The 17,776-nt window shown below is 37.8% G+C and overlaps 1 protein-coding gene across 2 annotated transcripts in view; it reads left to right on the top strand.

Annotated features, from left to right (window-relative positions):
* The window catches only part of VGLL3 (vestigial like family member 3), a 50,094-nt gene that overhangs the window by 17,978 nt on the left and 14,340 nt on the right, over positions 1-17,776 (top strand). For both annotated transcript variants that reach the window (XM_019745441.3, XM_019745442.3), the window contains exon 3: positions 5,007-5,522. In XM_019745441.3, coding sequence (XP_019601000.1) covers positions 5,007-5,522 — 516 coding nt within the window. The remainder of the gene's footprint in view (positions 1-5,006; positions 5,523-17,776) is intronic.

Below are 17,776 nucleotides of genomic sequence, written 5' to 3' on the forward strand. Positions count from 1 at the left end.
GAATATTTGTACTTTGGCACAATATAACATCAATTCCTTCTTATTCCACTATATATTCTAGCAGGAATTGAATAGGGCTTCTCAGTTACGAAAACCTAATGAGTTAGATTATCCCACCACCCCTCTAAATAGAAGCGTCAGCTTCAAATATGTCCATGCATGGATCTCAGAGCGCAAGTACTATTACAGAAAGTGTGTGTGTGTGTGTGTGTGTGTGTGTGTGTGTGTGTGTGTTGGAAAGGGGTGTAGTTAAGTAGAGTCATAGCAAAATACATTGCTGACTTAAAAACCATGCTGAAGAGTAAACTTATTGACATTTTTTCTTATGTAGTAGCAAAGTAATTATTGCTTGATTGATCAACATAGTATCTGCTTGGAACAACTCATTCTCATAAGAAAGACCACTCAAAAGGAGCACTAACCTAAAACAACGAAGAGGGGAAAGGAAAGGAAGGAGGGCTGGTCTCTTGAGCTGCTGAGACCAGAAGGAGAGAGTTGAGCTGCATCTCCAGGAGGCACTGTTGGAGTAATTGTTTTTGGGAAGTTTAGAAAAGACACGTGGAAGGGAAGTGAGGGCTGACTGACCTCATGGTCCTGCCTCCAAGGAGTGTGGGCATCTGATACCGCCTTTGAAACTCATTTTAGAGTCACGAGGCCCATTTAAACAACTCTAGAACAAAGTAACTAGCCGGCAATCTTCGGACATAATGGTAATGCTAATTCCTGAGTGACAGAAAATGTTGGAACGCATATCCTTTCACCTCTGACCCAACAATTTCTTTTCATGGGAAGCAAACAAGAGGATGGGAATTAAATTGTAATGTAGATCTTTTAGGTTAAGAATGCAGTAGCATTTTTTTTTTTTTTCACTGAGACTAATAAAAAGGTAAATGTTATCTTTTCACATTAGTGTTTTAAATCAATATTTATTCTAAGAATGTTTTCTGGAGATTTTTAAGATAAGATAGAGGTTCTACGACATTTTATTGTCCCATTTTTCTTTTTAATATAATTTCCTTTTTTTTTTTTTCAAAATCAGGTAGTACAGTGTTTATCTTTTAAAATCACACGTTGAATTTCCTCTTGCTAAACTGTTTGCCCTTAGATTTTTCGGAGACCTTTAGAATTAATATAAAAAGTATCCCAACTACTGTGAATTGAAAGAACCACTTGATGCTCCATGTTAAACTCTTCTATATCTCTAAGGTATATTTCTGGTATAAATCACACAGTGAGAGTATTGGGTATGTTTTGGGTAGATCGTAGTGGATATGTGTGAATTTGTCATTTTTGTTGTTGTTGTTTAGGAATAATATTGTGTGTACAATATGTTTTAATCCCAAATGCAAACTGAATCAAAATATTCAGATTTTTTTGTAGATGTCAGATTGTCAGTGTTAATATCATCCAACTATCAAGTAACGTTGAGCCCAACATCACCATGGAGTGTTAACAGTATACAGTTCTGAGTTTCCCCCACTAGCCTGAAAAGCAATATTTCACGGAAATAGCTGGTGTGCAGTTTTTCATATGCTTTTTCATCCAACAAATGTGGCTGTGATTAAGTACTCGTAAGCAAAGAGTCATGTAATGAAAAAATTTACATACATATGAAATAAGTACACTGATTCCCAGGCATGAAGAAAAAGCATATCATCTGTTTCTTTGTATCAAGATTATTTTTTAACAATCAAGATACCAAATAATGGTTTTGAAGTTTAGATTTGTCCATAAACATATTTTCTATTCGATATCGTTTCATTTACTTGTAAAATGCAACATTGTTTTTGAAATGGCTGCATAGATCGCTGCAAAGTCTGTATTAATCTCAGGAGACATACTAACTGGGAAATAGTAAGTTGCTTTTAATTTTGTTTTTCTCTGGGGCATTTCAAAGCTTTGTTCAGACTTTATGAAGTATATATTTAAAAACAGATTTCCACTTTCAATGGTAATGTCTTCACTAATCACAATACTTCATAAGTGGACAAGATTTTTGGTAATGAATTCATTCATTATTCACATTTGTGTCTGCATATCCAAAATGCTTAAGCATCTATAAAATAAAATTGGGTCTATTTACATATAAATGAAAAAATAAAGGAAAACATGCAAAGAGGTGATGTATACTCTCTGTACTTTTGATATTTAAATGGGAGATTTTAACAAGGCGAAACTCTGTATTTCTGGCATACACCTGAGAGGTGGGGTAGCCATTTTTATAGTGGGATTCTGGCCCCACCAGGAGAGCAAACTTATGAGTAGAATGAAGGGTTTGGTACCAAAGATTGGATCCGTACGAAGTGGCAGGTTGATGGTGGCAAAGCTACACTAGCTGATAATAAGGAGCTTCTATAAACTCCTGGTATGGGTTTTAAACTTTAATCATTGACAACATTCATTTGGGTGTGACAGAAATATTCTATAATGGCCACCACTTAAGGCAAATTGAATTTTCTTGTCACAGCTTACACAATGTTCTTTCTTGTCATTGGCAGCCTTTTCTCATGTCAAAGGAAGACAATTCTTAAATAAAACATACTTGCCTCAATGCCAGTAAGTTTGATTTTAAGTGCTATTTTCTGATGGATTGTGATTGTGACAAAACAAAGTCATTCAATGAAAAGTTTGCCAGGACTGTTTTGAGGACCTGAGGACAATATACACCTCCATCTTTTGCCTCTTGAAGACCATATAATCTCCTCGATTCCCCCAAGGGTTTTGAGATCCACGGAAATTCTGCAGGGGAGAGACTGGAATGTGAAACACTGAATAGCCATCTCTCTATAGAATGAATGAATGGAGTGAATGATGACAGCTCTGGTGTAGGGCTGACAGGGGTGCAATGGTAGAGTTTGCAGTGCTAGCACTACAGCCCTTAAGGAAGCTAGAGAAAGGGAATGTTTGAACATCACAGTGATATCCTAATTATGTTAGTCAAATTACACTTGTGGTGGTTGATTCAAGTTATATAAGCTTCCCTGAGGTTAAAAACACAAACCAACAAACTATGTCCTAGAAATTTATGAAGTGAAAACATGAATATGTCAGACTTCTGAATATATTCATTTCCGAGTACTTCTAGGAGAGCCTTTATTCAATGGAAAAATCTAGCACGGTTCTTTTGTATGGAACCCAGCATAAAAATAGCATCTTACTGTAGATGCGTGACTAATATGCTAAGCAACCTTATCTTTAGCTACAGATAGAAATCATAGGTCAGTTAACAGAATGATAGAACTATGGAGCCAAAAGATATTTGCAATTTAATTCAAATGCCTCATTTTTAATGGAAGAAACTAAGCCCCAGAGAGGTCAACAGATTTATTTGGGGGCCATAAAATAAGGTAGGGTAAGAGCTGTGTGCTGGTTCCTGGCTGGGACCCTAGACTCCCAGTCCAGTGCTCTTTCAGCTACACCACACCATGGCCACAGGCTAGCGCAGGAGGTATCGATCTTTCTAAACAGATATCTGCCTACGTCACCCCCTAGATTAAAATCCTTTAAAGCTCCCTGGGGCCTTCTCAGGACAGTGCCCACATCCAGTATGGCCTTAGCAAGGCCTTACCCATCTGGGTCCTTCTTGGACCTTAGTTTACATTTTTGCCACCTTTTGCACTCTGAACTTTTTTCAATCTCTCAAATGCTACTTTGTGTGTGTGTGTGTGTGTGTGTGAGAGAGAGAGAGAGAGAGAGAGAGAGAGAGAGAGAGAGAGAGAGAGAGAGAGAGATATTTGGGGCCTTTTTTTACATACTTTTTTATTTGCCTAAAACACTCTTCCCTACCTCTTAACGAGGCTAGTCCTACTCGCTCCTTCAATTTAGCAATCCCTTTCTTAGGCCCCTCCTGTGCTCCCCCTTATGAGAGCGCTTACCATGTTGCATTGCACATATCTATTCCCTTATCCTCCCCCATTGGATTGTGATGAAAAGTGATGTTTGTTTGGTCATCCCTGGCCTCTGTATGTTTGGTACATAGTAGGTCATTTATAAATATATTATGGAGGAGTAAGTGGGGGAGAAATTGAAGCAGAGTTGGGAAAAAATCTCTCTTCTTTATCTCTAAGTGCTCTTCTTTGATATTACCCCCTTTTCCAAACACCTCCTCAAACCCATGACCCTTCCTTGAATCTCTTCCACTCACGATTTCCAGACTCTTCATCAAATTCTGCTGTTCAAGTTATAGTTACAATTATGCCCTCTTGTGGCACAGTTATGAAGAATGCCAGCCATCGAGGCTGGCTCCCTGTCTTCTTCAAAGCTCTGTTGCCTACTTGCCAGCTGTGAAGTCTTGGGCTTCTCCCCTGCCTCAGTTTCCACATTGATGAAATGGAGATCATAACAAGAACTACGTCATAGAGCTGGAGTGAGGATCCATGGAGATCATCCATGAAATGCCCCTGGACCAGTGTTCCGCTTTTAGTCACTATTATTAAATATTAGCTATTATTAGTCTCAGTCTAGAGACTGTAGATCTCTACAGAAAAAAATAAACTTGGAATAGAGTCTTTTTGATGGAAAGTGAGTGTTGATGATCATAATTATGTACAGCCTTTCTTCTGTTTGTGACTTTCAGCATTAAAATGTTTAGTTCGAATGCAAGTTGTATTTGTGTTTAAAGGAAGCTAGTAAACATTATTCCCAACCCACCTGAATCACATCTATGGCATAAGCTTTCATTACCAGCCACTTAGGGAGCTCAGATGTGATGGCAGCAAGATGCCCAGGAAGACATGAAGCTTTTAAATCTAGACTTGCAAACTTTAACACAGACTGTGACTGCATAAGCTAAACAAACAAGGGTTGGAGGGGACTCATTCAGCACCTTGAACCTTGTGCATTGACTTGGCACAAGAGCACAGAGGCTTGCTTAGTTTCAGTTCACCTCTGTGTAGGGAGAAAAAGAATGCATACTGGTTAGCCTGCTTGTAAAAGTTGGACAAGTAGAGGCAAGTCCATCCTAGATCTGAATCTTATGTAAATAATTTATTTTTCTGTCTTCTCAGACAGCTCAAGTCAGAGGAGTAGTTTCCCGACTTCTTTTTGGACCAGCTCTTACCAGCCTCCACCTCCACCCTGTTTGGGGGGAGTTCATCCTGACTTCCAGGCCCCCCCTGGCACCTTTACCGCGGCCGACCCCAGCCCCTGGCCAGGACATGGCCTGCACCAGACTGGCCCAGCCCCTCCCCCTCCCGTGTCTGAGTCCTGGCACTATCCTTTGGCATCTCAGGTGAGCCCATCCTACAGCCACATGCATGATGTGTACATGCGGCACCACCACCCCCACGCCCACATGCACCACCGGCACCACCACCACCACCACCACCACTCTTCTGCTGGCTCTGCCCTGGATCCATCCTACGGGCCCCTGCTGATGCCGTCAGTGCGTGCAGCCAGGATTCCTGCTCCCCAGTGTGACATCACAAAGACAGATCCAACGACAGTCACCACTGCTACCTCAGCGTGGGCCGGAGCCTTTCACGGAACTGTGGACATAGTACCAAGTGTGGGGTTTGATACAGGTGAGCTGGGGGATTTCTTCCTTTCCATACAAAGAAGAAAAAGTTAAGAAATGAATATTTTTAAATTGGGGATGTTTTAAATACCTTGAAATATTTTTTTTTCTCTTCTATGTTACATAAAGTTAAGCGTTGCCAATATGTTTATATTTTGCAATAATTCTGCATTCCTGGAGAAACTGGTATGATTAGCTCATAGAGTACAACCTGAGAAGGTCTTGGAACTTTTCTCCCACTTCTTAAGTTAGTAATCTGTCCCTTTGGACTGGAATCTCTGGTACCTTATGTTTATATAGAGTTGAGCATATTCTTTAAATTCTCTCTGTGCTTTATATTATGTGTAATCCTAACAGAAGTCATAAATAGTATGTTTCAGTTAATTTTTACTTCTCTCCTTCTGTTAGGTCTTACGACTTATAAAACACACTGCTTTCTGGAGTGCAGTTCATGATCTACTCTTTGAAAAGAATTAGGGAATGTATTTTAAAAAAACTGGATTTCCCTTCCCTTCTCTTTCCTTCCTTTGCCTTCTCTTTTTTTCCCTCCCTTTCTCCTCCTCCCCCTCTTCCTCATCCTCTTTATTTTTCCTCTCTTTTTCTCTCCCTCTCTGTCTGCTTTAAATAATACACACACACACACACACACACACACACACACAAAAGTACTGTAAAGTTTATATTCAACAGATTTATTTAAAAAACAATTAAAAATGGTAAGGGACATATTTATTCACAGAGCATTCAGCTCCTCTCTGGAATTCACTGTTTCTGAAGGTTATGGTGTTAAATGTTTGAGCTTGATTTTTAGACCAGGCTAGTCATATTCATAGGATTAATAGTTCTGAGTTCATGAAATCATAGGCATCAGAAGCTAAAAAGACAAATGAAGTCAGTGATAGATTAATTACATCCCCAGAGTCTACATTCCAAAGTCACCCACCTTCACCTCCAATCCCAGGTTTTTCTCCCGGAACACTTTGTGACATATGAGAATTTTCTTTCCAGAACTTTAAAGAAACTGTCTTTCCTTAGTTTTTCTAAAGTGTGCAGGATCTTTAATATGAATGCTGGTTCATAGCTGAGAACTCCCCAGAGTAGTAAATGCTCACCATGAAGTGACATTCATGTAAGTTGAACATTCTGATCTTGGTTACTGGTTCTGCATGGGGCTTTCCAATGTTGGTCATTCATTGCCTAGCCTCATCCATTTCAGATTTCGATTGAGTCTCTAGGTTTAAACTGCTTTTCTAGGCAAACCATCGGGAGACTTGTTCTCCCTCTCTAGGAGAAGAGAGTGTGATGAGGCTAACTACCATAAGCTTCTCTTCTTCCTTTGCTGCATGCTATCAGAATGAAGGCAACTCTCGAGTTGTTTGATGCCTCGGGCCAGATATGAGTGCCAATGTGGTAACTGCCATCATGGGTATCCAGTTTCTGGAGACTCTGCCCTATCCACCACCCCACCCCCCCGCCCCCCACCACAGTACTTGTGTGCTCAGAGTTAACAGTGCCCTTAGCAGGCAAAGGGAACGTTCTCATTTTTTTTAGTCACTGGGCTGCTATAGCAGAATACCATCCACTTGGTGGCTTAAACAACAAACATTTAGTTCTCACAGTTTTGGAGGCTGGAAAGTTCAAGATCAAGGTGCTGGCACCTTCAGGGTCTGGTGAGGGCCTACTTCCTCGTTCACAGACATTGTCTTCTCGTTGTTTCCCCAACTGGCATAAGGGATAAAGGAGCTCTCTGGGATCTCTTTTCTAAGGGCACTAATTCCATTCATGAGGGTTCTGCCCTCATGTCCTAATCACCTACCAAAGGCCACACCTCCTAATTCTGTCACATTGGGCATTAGGATTTAACATCTGAATTTTAGGGGGACAAAGCTATTCAATCCAAAGCATCCCCTCTGTATATTCTAGAACATAAAGGGGGAACATGAATATGATTGCTTGTTGTTCTCTGTTTCTAATACTCTGTCACCTGTTACCTACTTTTGTACTTGTCAACATTGGTGTGAGCCTGATACACTAACTTGTATAAATAGTCTTTAAATAATCTCTTTTGGGTGAAAATCATCCTACTTTTTTTGGAAGTAGAGGAGTGAGGAGTTTTGTTCTCTCTGAAAAATCTATAGAGAACCCATTTGTGTGTATTATATAGTAGTTCTTGTTACTTACTGAGCTATGAATTAACATTTATTGAGTACCCACTTTGTAAGGTATTGCCAGAGATGATTTACATATATTATTGCTTTTAATTCTTAACTAAACCTGAAATGGGTCTTCTTAGTTTCATTTACAAATAAAGAAACAGGCTCAGTTTTCCTATTTGAAAACCGCTTGTTTGAATTGCAAGTTCTCAAGACTTGCCCCTCTCTAAGGAGTTGCTGGGATAGCATCTCCCTACATATAAACATAAATTAGACTTGATTTGGACTGTTAAATTAGACTATGAACAGTTAACGATGAGAAGTGAAGATTTATTTACCTGCTGAACATACATAATGCTGCTCTTTGTCATTGTGGGTTTAGGATTATGATCATGATTCATCCATGCCCCATAGTTTTCATCCAACTGAGAAAACAAAGACAATGGAATAAAGCAAACAAAGATCAAATTATTAATAATTTGGTCAGACCAAATTGGAGATCCTAGATTAAGCTTACTGCTACAACTAGACTTCCTACTATCTTAGATTAAATTTAGATTTTGGGAGAAATCTAAACTTCTAGGGACAATCTAGAGTTCAAAGAAGACTCCCATAGACATCTTCTTTGTCACACAGTTTAGAGACTCATCACTGTGAAAAGAGATTGAGGGTTGTTGCTCAGACTTGCTTCTGAGAAGCATCATCTGAAGCATGACCCTGTTGGGCTTACCCTGCAAAAGGCAGCAGCAGGTGGAGCGTGCACCTCCCGACATGGGGGCTCGCCCAGAAACAGAGAGGAAGGGGCTGAGCCATATGTGCTTATTTTCCTGTCCCGAACTCAGGCATCATATCAAATATCACATCTCTCTTCCTTTAGGAAGAGTTAGAGAGGAGTGTTTTAGGTCAGTTTCCAGAAGAAATGGACTCCAAGATCCAGATTTGATTGTAGATATTTTACAGGGTGTTGTTCTCAGGGCAACAACTTTGTGGGATGAGAGAAGAACTGGGCAGGAGAAGTCTCACTATGATTAGGTTTAACTGAGCCTTAGTAGATTCTACAGGTTGCTCTGGAGATCAGATGGCCCTTTGTAATTGCCTTGCCTTAAGTTGAAGTGGATGGGCTTTTATATTCCTGCACTGACCAGTTATTGGATGGGTTTGCCCATGGTAAGGGTACATGGCATTAGGCAAGTGACTGTTCAGCTGAAGGCAATTTCCAACGCAAGAAACAACTGAAAGGCATGAGCTGCCAACAGTAGGGGAAGGAATGTCTAAACACGGAAGGGGTAGGGATCAATGACCCATCACAATATCCACTACATGAGGGCCAACAAAAGAGTAGCTCCTTGTCTATTTTTATGACTACTTATAAAGGAACAGAAGTTTCTGCCAAACTAAAGAAGGTAGGGTAATTGAGAAGAATGAGAGATGCGTTCCTGTCTACAGTCTATCCGACATTGACCTGACCATGCAGCCCAAAACGGTAGCTCAGCTCAGGACTCTGCATCAATGTTTGGTGGCTACTGAGCAGCCATGGGAAGAGCCTGCTGCGTTCAGGTGAGACAAGCATGAAATTTCTCCACATCCAAGTACTAGGCTACCAAAATGAAGGTCACTTTCACATTCCATTAGGAAATAGATAAATTAATGAAAGCATTTTGAGAGCAACTTGATAAAGGATGTGACATTCTCAGTAGGGGAAAGGTTTAATAATTTTAGGTACATTTTTATTTTGCAGACATCCATAAGGAAATCTGGAAGGTTGAACATGATACAAAGTTTAATGACCAAAGAAAATTTTAGAGTATCGTATATGGTGTAATCTTGGGGTCAGCAAAACTTTCCTGTAAAGGGACTGATAAAAATATTTAATGTTTTGCGATTTATGCCATCTCTGTCACCACTACTCCATTCTGCGTTTGTAGTGTAGAAACAGCCACAGAGGGAAAAAAAGAAAAAAATAAATTAATTAAATTGAGGATGGCTGTGTCCCCAAAAAAATTTATTGATAGACACTGAAATTTGAGTTTTGTATATTTTTCATGTGTCATGACTGCTGCTCTTTTTTATTTCCTTCTTTCTCAGTCATTTAAAAATATAAAACCCATGTTTCCATTCTTAGCTCGTGGGCTATATATACACAGACAATGGGCCTGATTTGGCTAATGGACTATAGTTTTCTGACCCCTAGTATTGTCCCATGTGTATGGTTTTTATTTATCTACACACACATACACACATGTGTGCACCCGCACTTCCTCAGTGAAAATCATTGGGAAATATATACCCCCAAGTTTTAATGAGTAATAATTATTACTCCTGATAATTAGTGGACCTCCTGAGCTTTGAAGACAGACTGTCTTATTTTATAAGCCCACTTCTGTCACTTACTAGCAGCAGGGCTTTGAGCAAATTACTTAACCCCCTGGTTACCTCAACTTACCTTTAAAAGATATCTCTGGGTTGTTTTGAGGATTAAATGAGTTAATGAGTAAAGCATTTACAAATGTGCCTTGCGCATAATAGGTATTCTATAAATTTTAGTTAATCAAAGGGAAGGTGGACAGACCCTCACTCTTTTTCACTTTTAAATTATTATTATTGAGCTGTATTTCCTATGTCATATACTACACCATTTTAAAATGTACAATTCAGTGGTTTTTAGTATGTTGATGATATTGTGCAACTATCCCCACTGTCTAATTCCAGAACATTTCTATCACGTCAACAATAAACTCTGTATCTCTTAGGAATCATAGCCACTTCCTCCCTCCCCCACCCCCTGTGACCTGGCAACCACTAATCTACTTTCTGCCTGTATGAATTTGGCTGCTTTGGACAGTTCATGTAAATGGAGTCACATATGTATCCTTTTGTGTCTGCCTTCCTTTACTTAGCCAGTGTTTTCAAGATTCATCCATACAGCATGTATCAGAATTTCATTATTTTTTAAGGGTGGATATATGCCATTGTATGGCTATGCATACTACATTCTACATTTTGTTTATTCATTAGTTGGTTTGTGTCTGTTTTTTTGGCTAATAATAATGTTACAGTGAACACTCATGTAAAAGTTTTATGTAAACGTATGTTTTCAATTCTCTTGGGTATATACACCTATATACCCAGGAGTAGAACTGTGGGCTTGAGAGAACCTCACTTTTTATTTTATATATTTCTGTATTTCTTGAAAGTTTTTCAAAGAACATTTACGATATCTGTAATTAATTTAAAAATTATTACAGAATCTAGTAACAGGGTAGAGTTCTGGGGATTTGTAGGCAAAATTCTTCCATAAGAGTGAAGTGAGTGAGATGGTCCATCTTTTCTGAAGGGCACAGGCTGGGGTGAGGAGAGTGAGGTGCCTCAGGCACAAAATCTAAAGAGATACTCATTCTCAGAGTAGTGCATGTAAATGCCTCCTTAAAATTTGCCCCCAGGGTGCCTCGCTCCCCTCACCCTTGTTCTGGCCCTACTTTGCTGTCATGCCTAGTTGGCTCTCACTTTTTGCTCCTTGTGTTGCATAGGTACTATATACAGATGGTCAGCATGTTGATACGATTATGGGGCACCTGTGTCTGCCCCCCTCCTGAAAATCCACATTTTTACAAAACCACTGTTATCCCAAATCCCACATTAGGCTTTCCCCTTTTCCTTTAGGGGTCTCAAAAAGGGATCCATGGAACAATAGTTTCAGCATGTGATAATAAGAGCTTAACTGAGGAAAGAAAAGGTCTATGGTGAAATGTATTTGTTAACATTGCCTACTACCTACCTCTTTTTGAGATCACACTTTAGCATGTAAATTCTTTAGTAAAGAAACATGTTAAATTTTAATAGGAGATTTTTCCACTCCGATTTTCTTACGGGCATGTTTTTGTTTTTAGCCTACTTTTTAACTTCTCATGAAATGTTCTCTGGGAAATGCTATTTATCTTGATTCCCCCTCCCATAATAAAAGCCACAGTTTTCAGCTTTTATCAGTAACTTTCACTGACATTAAGCTGCTGTAGAGAAGTGTAGGTTAGGAAGGGTAAGTGAGGCTGAAGATAAATACCTGGAAGGGTAAGATGAAGAAAGAAGGTTTTCGAAGGATATGGAAAACTAACTTCAGGAAGTTCAGAGCATTGTACTGGGACCCTTCATGTCCAGGAAGAAGAGAGTTAAATGGAGGTGTATTTGTGATTATGATACAACATATTATTAGATATGCATGTATGAATGTAAGAATTTGTGTCTGTATCATAATCAGGTTTTTTCGAGGTGACATTAAGCGAATTCTGAACTACTACTCATCTTTCAGTGGCTATAACCATACAATGCATATCACTGAAACCCTGTCATTCTTCCTTCCTATTATCGGCAATAATTTACCCCAAATAAGACACACAATGTTGTATACCCAACCAATTTGAATTATTCTTTTATTAAAATTTGTTGGGGTGACAATTGTTAGTAAAGTTATATAGGTTTTAGGTGTATAATTCTGTAATACATCATCTATATATCACATTGTGTGTTCACCACCCAGAGTCAGTTCTCTTTCCATCACCATATATTTGACCCTGTTTACCCTCATCTATCACTGTCTTTCCCCTCTTACCCTCTGGTAACCACTAAACTATTGTCTGTGCCTATGAGTTTTCGTTTTTTCATCTGTTTGTCTAGTTCCTTTGTTATTTTCAGTTTTATATACCACATATCAGTGAAATCATATGGTTCTTGACTCTTTCAGTCTGACTTATTTCTCTCAGCATAATAATCTCAAGATCCATCCATGTTGTCGCAAATGGTGTTTTTCATCTTTTCTTATAGCAGAATAGTATTCCATTGTGTATATACTGTGTTTCCCCAAAAATAAGACCTCAACAGACCGTCAGCTCTAATGCATCTTTTGGAGCAAAAATTGATGTAAGAACTGGTCTTATATAAGACCCAGTCTTATGTTATATGAGACCCAGTATTATATTATATTATATTATATTATATTATATTATATTATATTATACCCAGTCTTATATTATATTAAAATAAGACTGCGTCTTGTATTTTTGCTCCAAAAGACGAATTAGAGCTGATGGTCTGGCTAGGTCTTATTTTCAGGGAAACATGGTATACCGCATCTCTATCTAACCATCTATCGAGGGACACTTTGGTTGTTTCCTTGTCTTGGCCTTTAATTATCAGAGTAATGCAAATAGTAACCACAATGAGATATCACCTCACCCCAGTCAGAATGGCTATCATCAACAAGACAAATAGTAACAAGTGTTGGAGAGGCTGTGGAGAAAAAGGAACCCTCATACACTGTTGGTGGGAATGCAGACTGGTGCAGCCGTTATGGAAGGCAGTGTGGAGGTTCCTCAAAAAATTACAAATAGAATTACCATATGACCCAGCAATCCCTCTCCTGGGTATCTACCCAAAAAATCTGAAAACACTTATTTGTAAAGAATTATTTTTTTAAGTAAAGATGTGTTAATGAGGTCTTTTTACTGAAATACAGAGTTGACTTTATTTATAACTTCTTCTTCATCTACTGTATTTAAATTTACCATAGGAAAAGGAGTCATGCTTTGTGGTATGACTTCTTTTTTATAAACACAAGCTGCTCATGGTTTGAGATTGTTTTCATCTCTAGATCCACAGATTTATTTTTTTTAGGGTCCCTCATGTTATTTTAGCTACAATTTTTATATATATATATTTTTTACCTTGAATGATGTCACAATTACTCAATATAAAATGTACGTTAAAAATTTAGAGTTGAGGTACACATGCTCTTTATGCTATGATACATTTCGGTAGGTTAAAATTAAAAATCAAAACAGAAGAGCATTTTGTAATATATCATAGGTTAAGGAAATCTGGAGCTAAAAGGGGATTAACATGTTGAGATACCTTGTGGCTTGTCAAAGAAATTGTTCTGTGAACATTAGTTAAACATTTGCATAAATAGATTTGATGAGTGAGTGAATCATTATATGATTCTACCCCAAACAATGATTATAGCCAGGTATTAAACATTATCTTGTTTATCTCTCCCCAGTGACCATATCTTCAGATATCAAGTGAAATCAAGATTATGTATCATAGAATGGGACATTGATTCTTGCTAGACAGAGAAAAACAAAACTACAATAAAGACTAGACCTACAAATTACTTACTAAATGTAGGTTGCAAAAATTTTCATAAGTACAGGAAACTATGTTTCTAGTATTCTCTTAGGTGTTGAGGCATAAACTGAATTATTTCTGAAGGGACTTTCATACTAATGGGCTTGATTAACCTGTGAATAGAATTATTCCATTTAGAAATATGGAAAACATTTTTTGAGGACTTAAAGTTTGATAATAGATAGTGAGCATTGGGCACCAATGGGGAAGTTTGGAATACACAAGTATCCTTCTTACCTATTATTTTTTCTTCATAGTCACTTATGTTTGATAATATCATAAACGTAGATTCATCTTCAATGGTTTTTTGAATGGTTATGGTATAAAGCTTGTACACTACATTTAAAAAAAATTCTATCTTAATCTGAATCTTTCAATCTAAATAGTTTTTGAAAGTGCCTTCATTTGCAAGCTATGAAAATTATATTTTAATGAGATTTAAGTTGTGTTATTATTGCTTAAAATTGTTACATAGTGTTCACTTTGCAATAGATATATTAAACTGGTTCAATTGTTAAGATCCTGGTGGTCAGTCTTGCTCAAACCTATACAGATTTTTACATTACGGATAGCTTTTACATTGCTGTCCTTTAGTAGAAACATATACTCATACATCTTCGTGGTAGCAAATGCAGGGAATGAAAAAGCAAGGTGGAAAACAGCTATGCATTAGAGCCGCAAATGGACAGGCAGTAGCTCTCCATGATAGAGGGATGAACATCAAGTTACCACACACTTTTCTATCCAACCTATAAATTTGCCATCTTGCTAGATCACATCGCAAGACCCATGCCTTCTTGTAGCTGCTCTGGTGCTGACCAGCCTGGACACAAAAGACTGAGCTTGCACGAAAGTTCTCACAATAATCATGTTAAACTATTATAACATCCCCTTTTAGAATGTGAACTAATTTTTGAATTTCACTGAGGATAATTAAGAGGATTAAAATAATGTATATTCATATCCAATAACCTCTTGGAAATTATTTGCAAAAAGAGACTAAAAGAAACCAAGAGTAACCAACCTGAGATATTTGAATATTTACTCCATATTATAATTCTCCCATTCCAGGCTTTGCAATGAGAGAGAGATAAGGTCAATTTGGAGAGAAGTCATTGGAGAGTCACAGTAATAATTAACAGGATAGCATGATTTATAGAAAATATGAAAGCACTAAGGTACTTTTCACCCTAGAGAAGAGAGGACATCAAGGTAACGTATGTTGAAGGTGGTCAACTAAAGACACTCTCAATCCTTTCTACTTCCGTCCATCTCATGGAACATTTATTTCAGTTGTTAGAATTCTGAAGGTTATCAGGTCAGTCAGTATAGATTCATTGAAGTCTATCCTGACATTATTAATAACTTTTATAAATGATGAGAAAGTTAGGAAATGTTCTTTGGTGGGGTGTTATAAGATAGAAGAGGTATAGAAGTTTACTTCTAATGATTTTATTTCAGCAGATAGACAAATTAAATAGTATTTTTATAAAAGCCAGCCATAGGACTCCATTTTTTTAGTGGTAGTTACGCTGTGTAATAAAGTTGTGTAAGTTTCTGGATATTTATCTTCAGGTTATTATCTCGCTTAGAATAGTTAAAATGTCACAGGGCAATAGTTGCAGATTTAAAAAAAGTACTAGGCAAAATGTTTAAAAACTACTACTTTCTTTGGACTTTTTAAAAAGTGTGTTATGATTTGGTAGCAATAAAGACTTTAGCAGTTAACAACCAGTTGTTTCACACTTTCTGCAAAACTTTGTCTTATGTCACAAGCCTATTTTTTCACTGAGGGAAAAAAGAAAAAGAACACCAAAGGTGTGTTAAAATATTTATACACTCCTGAATGACATTAGTTGTATAGGGCACGTGTCCAGAATGACAATTTTGTGACCAGAAGGGTAATGGAAACCATCTTTGAGATGCATGCAATATGCCAGAGAGTGAGATCTGCATGAAAAGGACCTGGATGGTGAATCACAGAGAAAAGTGCATTCCAGAGCACTGCTGTCAGTGTTGAGTATCCCTGGCTGGATTCTGCAGGACCTTAATGAAATTCCAGTGCTACCCCAGAGCTCCGTCGATCTTGTCCAGGTTCTCTTCTGGGCCTTCATCCATAGAATGGTGCCATATGTCACAATGCCCAAAGCATGGGGAATTTCTCTTACAGATCCTCCTCGTAACTTACAGGACAAATTCAGGAACCTTCTGAGAGGAATCGACATGTTTTAGGATGCACTTGCTTAATAATATAAATAATCACATGCATGTGTGTGTGTGTGTGTGTATCAATTTGAATCCCTTTAAAATATAAAATACATCTTGGTTCAGGGAAAAAGCTATTTCTCATACATTGCTGGTAGAAAATTAAGAAGTTGTAAGCTTTTTAAATAAGGAAACTAGAAAATGTATGACAATTTTAAATACTCATAAACTTTGGCCCAGAATTCTTACTCCTATGAGTCTGTGCCACATAAATATCAGCAGAAGCATATGAGAATATATGTACAAAAATGTTTATTGTGACAATTTTCACAGTAGCAAAAAACTGGAATCAGCTGACATCAAAGGGGGTCTATGAGTGAGTTATGTTCTGTGTGGTATTGCTGACTGAAAAAAAAAGATGCAAAAGAGCATTTATATGCGCTTCTTATAAAAATGAATTACAAGAAGTGCTGTCTGAGTGTGTCTGTGCAGTGTGTGCGTGCACATATAATTCAATGAAAGCAGAGAAAACTCGTTTGTCAACATGTGTTTCCTTTTAGGGCTTCAGGTATTGGTCACTAATTGGAATTTAAGGAGGAGAGAGGGAGGAAAGTTTAGAAGACAAAAACCTATTAGTATGTATGTATGTATGTGCATACGTATATGTGTGAAGCAGAAAGAGGGAAAAAGGGAGGACAGAGAGATTGATTTTATTAATAATTTATTCCCACCTCCAAATCACTTGGGGGCTCATAAGAATGATGGTCAATATAGGGAAGTTTAATCTTTGCAGAGATGTAGAAATGTGTGTCCAGAGATGTATCTGGGAAAAGCAGAGGACCAAAATATAGATTCTGGGACCCATATCACCTCTTAGCTGCATTGTGTTGAACAAGTCTCATAACCTCTCAGCTCCTCCTCTTCCTTAGATGCAAAATGGAAATAATATATCGCACACTAACAAAACTGGGAGACTCCAATGAACTAATGTCCATACATGTGTTTTCTAGATGGTGATACATGGTGCAGAACTAAAGCTCTCATTATCCTCAACAAGTATGGTGCATTTCAAACAGAAAAAGAAATTCACACTAGAGATGCAAGGCAGCGTGAATAATTGAGATGCTGGCTTTAAATGCCTCTGCCACTTCCTGACTGTATCTAACTTAATTCATTTCTGTTTTCGAAGAACAGAAATTCCTGTATTGGCCATACAGTGAAAACTGGGTGCTTTTTATTGGGTGGGCAGACAATGGGAGAGGTGGAATAAAGAATAAAGGAAAGGATTTGAAGAAGCATCAGGATGTACAACTTCAAGGAATTTTAAAACATAGTTTTCTCTGTATAGAACACTCTGCCATGTGGAATGAGAGGGTACTAAATATATATATATATGCAGAAATTTTATATGCAGAACAAGGAAGTTAGACTATGCATGTAATTAAACTCACCCAAACTCCACTAATACATGCTAATTTTTAAAAGTTTTGAACTAAAAACTAATCCATTTTCCATTTGAGTATTATTTTTATAAACACATTTTTACAGATAGCTATATACATTGCGTAGCACCTCTTGCTTTCTGAAATGTTTTCTTCAAATTTGCAAGCAAAATTAGGCAATACCATCATCTTTTGATTGTTTCTTAAAGGAGTTGTCATCAACCAGCTGTGGTTAAGATTGGGGACTTTTTTAAAAGTAGAAACGTATGTGCTCGCCTGAGAGG

This window comes from Rhinolophus sinicus, chromosome 17 (genome assembly GCF_057876585.1).
Source record: "Rhinolophus sinicus isolate RSI-liver-muscle chromosome 17, RSI-T2T, whole genome shotgun sequence".
Classification (NCBI taxonomy): Eukaryota; Metazoa; Chordata; class Mammalia; order Chiroptera; family Rhinolophidae; genus Rhinolophus; species Rhinolophus sinicus.